Genomic DNA, 6,991 nt, shown 5'->3' with positions numbered 1-6,991 from the left:
TACACAAAAAGGAAAAAAAGAAATTGATGCTTATCCTTATAATGATTGTCATCTTTTTTCTTCATTCATCTGCTCATTTGGTTTTTTTCTATTCGATTAAATTAGAATTCACTTAAAAATATAAATCCTATTGTCAAATACTCTTATTAAGATGTACCCCCATAATGAAATGAACCGAAATTATTGTTCAACTATAATTTTTTCCTGTTTCTGTTGTTATTCAGTTAATAATGATAATTATCGAGGATTATCAATCGTTTTTGTAAGCACAAATTGTAAACGAATGATTCCCTTGCCTATTGTTGTTGTTGTTGTTGTTGTTGTTGTTGTTGTTGTTGTTGTATTTATTGTTGTTACTACGGAAAAACCAAATTGCTTTGGAATCTTTTGTCTGACTAACTAACCTCTTTTCGCGTCCTTACTTAAAAACAATAGCTTGATGACTAACGATCCGTATAAGTTTGTATTATTATAATATACAATGAATTTATTGTTCAAATCTAATTGTAGAAATAAAGACAGCGAATAAATATTCGATTTTTTTTTCATTGTTAATATTGATGTACACATTGTTGAAATGCTAATGTGTTGAATGTATTATTTGATGGGATTTGTTTTTATTATCGATTGATTTGCCTAATTCTTCCAATATATATTGGTGAACAAGGATTTAATGTGATTTCTTCAGTCATTGGATCTTCCATTGATAATTCGAATTGATCTTTACTCCATGGTATTAATGATAATTGACTATTCATAAAAAATATCCAAAGTAAAAAGCAGATGATCCTTGAGATGGACAATGTTAATAAATGACTTGTTTCTTGCCATCCAAAGCCTTATTTTAATATATTTAGAAAATAAGCACATTAAAAGATTAGTAAATAAACGAAATGGATTATGGATAAATAAATTATTGCATTCAGGTGTTGAAATGATTATCAACATCATTTATAAAATGAAAAAAAGTTTTATTAATCAAGATTCTTACCATTTAACATTGAAGGATCCTCATTTATTATGAACAATATCGATCGAGTAAATAAAAGAATTTCGAATATAATCAAAATTAAGGCGAAAATTCCAAACATGGTAAATGAAGATGTATTATTTATTTGTTTTGTTGTTTTTGTTACAGTTTTTCTTCCTGGTTCAGTTGTTAATATAAATACTTCGGTTGTAAGAATTGTAGAAATGGATCCAGTTGACCAGATAAATATTAGAATATCTTCTAAAAAGCTTAACCAATAAAATTTACGATCATCAATGACCAATTCATTAGGTTTTCGCCATACAGATTCAAGTATTGCAAATAAACTACTTAAAATCAATACTAATTGCCAGATTGATAAACTTAAAAGTACCAATCGAGCAGTACTTAACAAACGTACGCAGCGATTTGATGATGAATTCACTATCAAAACATAATATTTGTCAGTTGATTTTTGATCTGGTTGGCTAAGACTTTCATCAGAATTCGTTACATTTACCATTTCCGTTGTCGTTGTATCCATCGTTGATCTTAGAAATGGACGAATTGTATAGGCATTTTCTGATAATACTTTTCCATTTATTGTTGATTTTCGTTTCGCCTTATTGATTAATCTAATTATTTTTGTTGACTTTATCATCTACACTAAATATGATTGTAATTTGTATACGACCAAATCACCATTGGCGAATTTCAAAGTTTGTTCATTTTTGCAACATGTTTTTATTATAACGTTTACAGTTTTGTTAATAAAAAAAAATTTAATTATGAATAACAATATAATTTAATCAATGAACATGAACAAAAAAGGTATACATGAAAATAAAATTTGCCATTGCTTTCAAATTCGTTGTTTAAATAAACGACGCCGTAATACAGATAACGTTATCAAAATGGCTTCCTATAAGACCAAAAAAAAAGACAGATTATTGAACTACCATTACAATATGGATAAATTGATTTGTATATATCACTCACTTCAGTACGAATCGTATCTGATCCTTGATTTGGACAAGTGTTCAAATAATAATCGAATAATTCGCTTGTTTCTTGGACATGACTCAATGATTCATCAGATTCATGTGCCGATTCGATACCACGTAATCCTCCGAAAACAATCAACGAATGCATTGAACTTGTGAAAGGAATTTTCTTTATTGTTTTATCCACATTGTCACCTTTATCTGATGTGCCTATTTTTAAATCGTAACCACCTTCATATGGACAGCCATCAAAGACTTCACTCAAAGAATTGGCCATTCGTATTGAATAACCCCAATAAAGGCCCAATTTTTCTCTTGGTTCAGATGGAGAAACAATTTTTCCACGTAATTTTTTTGAATTTGGTTCAAGCTTGACTGTAACACGAACATTAGGCTGCACACTTCGATCCACTTGACAGTCCTGTTTGAGACCAATATTGACAAATGATCCTTGTTTATGTGGCTTATTAAGAACGATACCTTCTCGATATGGACATTGATCTTTAGAACTTAAATGATTCGGTGCTTCTAGCGGATTCAATAAACCAGCATATTGCAAATATTTTTGTATGGGAAACAGCTGTCGTCGTAAATACTGAGGACATTCAAGATATTCTAGAATTCGTATAGCTTGAACCATTGATTCTTTTCTTTTGTCAAGAATGACTTGTTCTGGAGTACTGATTCAACAATTTTTTTAGTTAATAATTGAAATTTGTTCGAATAGAATAAAATAGTTACCCAGGAATACAATATTCATCATAAATGATAATTTCATCAATTTTAAATATGACCAATGAACGAGCAATTTGTCCAACAAGATATGATTTCAATTCGGCTGATTGAGCATTATCAACAATCGATGATGGAACAGCGATACTAACCGTCCATAATCTTCCAATTTTTTCGGATTGTTCATCCATAATATAAGCAAATTGCTAAAGATTCGCGAGAATATTCATGAATTCTATCATTAAATGGACAACACGTGACAATTCGATTAGTTTTCCAATTTGCACTAATAGATGGTAGCATTGTACCATTGATGCACACTTTCCAACGGTTTTTTCCAATTGTTTATTCATGCCCGCATATGTTGTCAACCGTTAAACATAAAAAAAACCGCCAATATTTTTCTTAAAAGAATCATTTTTATCGAACGAAAATGGCTGAAAATGAATATGACAAAACTCTCCTTTTGGATTCTTATGAAGATAGCATTGTTTCGTGGAATAATCATGAAAAATCGAATGAAAGCATATTAAATCAAACGGCTGAAAATGAACAAAATTCTTCTAAATCAACTTTCTATTCAGTAACTGATTTTGATTCTCTACAACATCCAAACAATGAAAATCAAATCAGTATTGAAAGTTCATTCAAAAGTGATGTTGATCAACAAAATGTCTCATCAATGGTAATTACGTCACAGAATTTCAATTCAATTTTAAAACTAAACTCGACCTCCTTGGTTGACGAGGGTAATATCAGCAACAATTGTGAGGAGAACATGGATTTATATCTATCAAAAATTTTAACATCTTCCAATGAACAACCAAATCAACCAACAGAATCGATCAAAAATGAATTGATGAGATGTTTAGATCTATCAGAAATCCGATCTACATCAGGTTAGATTTATTTGAATTTATTATAAAAGTTCAAATCGTTATATTTTATTTAAAATAGAATCAATCAATAATCCTAATTCAATTGTTGAAACAAGATCTGATTCGGGAATTTTGCAAACCAGTCGATCAGGTATGAGTTGATTTGAATTTCTTTATACCAATATGAATTTTAAAATCTCAAATGTTCTACTTAATTTAGTTTCAAGCGAGCTTAGTTCGGTCAATATTTTGAATTTAGCTTTCAAAGAATCGACTGGAGTAGACTTACACTCAAAGTCATCATCATCAATTGATATTGAACAACAGCCAATTAAAATCAAAGCCGAATCTAGCGAAAAAAGCGGCGAACAAATAATTGAAAAACTCTTGGATTGTTCAATTATTGAACCATCGAAATACACTACCGATGTTGGCGATAAACTTCCAGGTATTAATCAAAGAAACTAAATTAATAAATGACATTAAATTTTGATTAATTTTTTTTTGTTTATTAGTTACGGTATTAGGAAATGGAAGCGTAATAAATTTATTGGATGTTTCGTTATCACAATTGGATCATCTATCTTGTTTTGAAAAAAATGAAACACAGGAAAAATTGACTTATCAAAAAGATGAAGGTAATGATTATTTTGTTTGTTATTTGTGCCATATGTTTCGAAAGAAAAAATTTATTTCTTTTTTCATTATTTTTACCTTAATAGCTTATGATTTGATGGAATTAGCGAAACTAGAAAATGATGAGGTGAATGATCCAAAAGATAATACGGAATATATAATTCCGTCAATAGAAGTACCAATTATTGAGAATAATGAGAATTTTAATGATGAACAAATACAACAACAATCGAATGAAGTGTGTCACGTTCCTATTAATGATGTTATTGATCAAATTAATACATCATCAAGTATGAAAAAAACAGCCAATGAGGATTATGGGAAAATATCTTGTTCATTAATTCTCGATGATGAGTTGGATAAAAATCCTACATTGTTAGATTTAACCAATACATCATGTAATTTCTTATTGTCGGCATCATGTTCACAATCGGATATTGTTGTTGATTCGATTAAATCACCAACATCTCATGTTGATACTGCCAAACCAATCGATGTTGAAATAGAAAAAAATGAATTACTGATTGCCGAAAAATCTCAACAAAAAAATAATTTAGATTCGACAAATAAATTCAAAAACAATCAACATGAACAACAACAACCCAAAAAGAATGAACAAATGAAGATAGCAACTTCTATACCAATCGCCATACGTTCACCTTTGATTAGTTTATGTAATAAAAATGAAAAACAATTTCAAACTCGAATTGTTACGCCAAAATTTTTGCCATCAAATTCATCTGCAACCAGTAGCGATCGCAAGGTATTTCATTCGTTAAAAAAATTTGAAATGATGTTTTTTGAAGAAAACTAATTAACGTTTTACATTACAGATTCGTACATTTCCGTCCAATGAAAATAAAGTTTCACAATCAAATCGAACGATGAAATCACATTTACCAAGATTGACAAGTTTGCAAAAATCTCGTTTACCTATTTCAACATCTTCGAATTTAAAATCGATGAAATTGAAAAACAGTTCTGGATTGCCAATATTAAAACGAAAAAATTAAATCATCCGAATACAAAAATTCATTTTTTTCTCATCCGTATAAAATAACATTGTCATTTTTTCTAGACTAAATTGATGAATAAAATAATATGGATTAATAAATATAATTTACATTTTTGAAAGTGACATTCACTTTAATCTTTATTCACTTTATTCCTTTTACTGTTTGTTTTGTTCATAAACATTTTTGTCAATGTTTCTTTTCATATATGAATCCATTCATTTGAATAATATCATCAAGAATTTCTAATATTCTTTGCTCATTCTATGGTTATTTTCTCTCATTCTATATATATAATGAATCATAGAATCTTTAAGCATTGTAGAAACAACAAAAATATTCCAATTTTTTTCAGAATAATTATTTTTCATCATCATTTCTATATCGTTAAATTTGAACTAATGATAATGATGTGATCATAATATAAATATGTGAAATGTACATTAAAAATTTGTCGAAAAAAAAATTTTGATTTTCCAATGAAAAAAAAATAAAATAAATGGAACAAAAATGTGTGGAAAGGAATTCCGTTTTATGAATCATCATATATAATCATTTTATTTATTTTTTTTATTCAATTCATGCTACCGGATAGTTGTTTCACATTATGAAAACCATTAGAATGAAATGATTTTTTTTTCTTCATTGAAAATACAATTTTAATGATGTTCGGAAATCTATTTCAAGGCCAATATCGCTCAACAAACAATGGATAAAATGTCAACAACAATCGTGACACAACAACAAGTGAATAAACATGAGAACAAATATATACCAGAATAAAAAAAAATTTAAAATCAGAATGTGATCGATCATGATTTGATAATATACCTAATCGATCAAATTATTTGCACAAAAAAATGTTTTATTTATATAATGATCTTGTCAAAAAAAAAATTCCTTGTTCCTTGTCTACTTGAAGGTCCTGAATTCAATTCATAGATTAGAATATTTTGATATTGAAATTCTAAATTTTGTAAAACTTCAATTTCAATTTTTTTCTTCTGCAATTCATATTGATTTTGGACGAGATTGTTTATTCGATGATTTTTTTCCCTTTCTCTTTTTTTTGTACACAATGAATGTGAATGAAAAAAAAATGATAAAACAAAAAATCGAATGGGTAATAGTGATGACTATTTTTAGCGATGTCGAAACGATTTCCGATGAATGTTGCTGTCACATTTATGAAACTAAATTTTGATGCATAGAAAATCTTTGTGAATTTTATCAAGTACAAAGAAAAAATTGGAAGCAATGGAAGCAAATTGCTTGTTTTATCATTTTCAACATTCTTAATCGTCTACAGATCATTAAAAGCCGAAAAAATGCATGCTGGTCTTTTTCTATTTCGGCTATTTTTTTGAAATTTCATTTTTAAAGATTTAAACTTGTAAACTTGATTATATTTTTAATAAATCATAGTTATGGTACAGTAATTATGTAATACTAAATCCAATCATCTGACACAAGAATATTTTTTGATGATAATTATTATTTTCATAAAGATTATGAAAAAATCAAACGTTATTTTTTTCAAAGTTGTCATGACAAAAAATAAATAGTAAATGTCATTAGAAACTTGGTAACGTCAACAAAAAAGCAGATTTTCGGAAAGCCGATTTTCGAAACAAACAGAAACAAATTTGATTTATTTTTGTCACAATTTTACAAAGCCAAAACAAACAAAAAAACAGTTCAACAATGTAACAAAAAAATTTGAAAGATGAACAAACAATTATTTCTTCACAAGAATTA

At 28.0% G+C, this 6,991-nt stretch overlaps 3 protein-coding genes across 4 annotated transcripts; 1 reads left to right on the top strand and 2 right to left on the bottom strand.

The window, feature by feature from the left end:
• Positions 1 to 76: 76 nt before the first annotated feature.
• Positions 77 to 1,710, bottom strand: LOC142645313 (uncharacterized). The gene is made up of 2 exons (XM_075821270.1): positions 992 to 1,710; positions 77 to 838 (listed from the first exon to the last, which is right to left on the bottom strand). Exons 1-2 carry the CDS (start codon positions 1,629 to 1,631, stop codon positions 621 to 623), a joined length of 858 nt encoding a protein of 285 aa, XP_075677385.1. The 5' UTR covers positions 1,632 to 1,710; the 3' UTR covers positions 77 to 620.
• Positions 1,711 to 1,752: 42 nt separating this feature from the next.
• LOC113792590 (28S rRNA (uridine-N(3))-methyltransferase) lies at positions 1,753 to 2,897 on the bottom strand. Of its 2 annotated transcripts, none has more exons than XM_027342498.2 (3): positions 2,716 to 2,897; positions 1,970 to 2,654; positions 1,753 to 1,892 (listed from the first exon to the last, which is right to left on the bottom strand). In XM_027342498.2, the coding sequence occupies exons 1-3, from the start codon at positions 2,895 to 2,897 to the stop codon at positions 1,833 to 1,835; spliced, it is 927 nt and encodes a 308-aa protein (XP_027198299.2). In that variant the 3' UTR covers positions 1,753 to 1,832. The 2 variants fall into 2 exon arrangements, with proteins under 2 accessions (XP_027198299.2, XP_075677384.1); XM_075821269.1 differs by having other exon boundaries at positions 1,838 to 1,925.
• Positions 2,898 to 2,990: 93 nt separating this feature from the next.
• Positions 2,991 to 5,380, top strand: LOC113792598 (uncharacterized). Its single transcript, XM_027342505.2, has 6 exons — positions 2,991 to 3,605; positions 3,664 to 3,735; positions 3,805 to 4,032; positions 4,100 to 4,222; positions 4,307 to 4,983; positions 5,054 to 5,380. The coding sequence occupies exons 1-6, from the start codon at positions 3,140 to 3,142 to the stop codon at positions 5,231 to 5,233; spliced, it is 1,746 nt and encodes a 581-aa protein (XP_027198306.2). The 5' UTR covers positions 2,991 to 3,139; the 3' UTR covers positions 5,234 to 5,380.
• Positions 5,381 to 6,991: the final 1,611 nt, after the last annotated feature.

The sequence above is a fragment of the Dermatophagoides pteronyssinus genome, unplaced genomic scaffold, assembly GCF_027571235.1.
Source record: "Dermatophagoides pteronyssinus isolate colony J.1.1.1.1 unplaced genomic scaffold, Derpt_VIB-CSIC_2022.12 sq0009, whole genome shotgun sequence".
Lineage (NCBI taxonomy): Eukaryota > Metazoa > Arthropoda > Arachnida > Sarcoptiformes > Pyroglyphidae > Dermatophagoides > Dermatophagoides pteronyssinus.
Note: the sequence above shows the minus strand (reverse complement) of the source record. Positions and strands in the feature narration are given on the sequence as shown.

Coding starts and splice junctions, on each gene's coding strand:
- LOC142645313 (XM_075821270.1), bottom strand. CDS start 1,631: ATGATAAAGTCAACAAAAATAATTAGATTAATCAATAAGGCGAAACGA. Junction 839..991: donor GGATCCTTCAATGTTAAATG/GTAAGAATCTTG, acceptor TATTAAAATAAG/GCTTTGGATGGCAAGAAACA.
- LOC113792590 (XM_027342498.2), bottom strand. CDS start 2,897: ATGGATGAACAATCCGAAAAAATTGGAAGATTATGGACGGTTAGTATC. Junction 2,655..2,715: donor GATGAATATTGTATTCCTGG/GTAACTATTTTA, acceptor TTGTTGAATCAG/TACTCCAGAACAAGTCATTC. Junction 1,893..1,969: donor CAGATACGATTCGTACTGAA/GTGAGTGATATA, acceptor TTGGTCTTATAG/GAAGCCATTTTGATAACGTT.
- LOC113792598 (XM_027342505.2), top strand. CDS start 3,140: ATGGCTGAAAATGAATATGACAAAACTCTCCTTTTGGATTCTTATGAA. Junction 3,606..3,663: donor AGAAATCCGATCTACATCAG/GTTAGATTTATT, acceptor TATTTAAAATAG/AATCAATCAATAATCCTAAT. Junction 3,736..3,804: donor TTTGCAAACCAGTCGATCAG/GTATGAGTTGAT, acceptor TACTTAATTTAG/TTTCAAGCGAGCTTAGTTCG.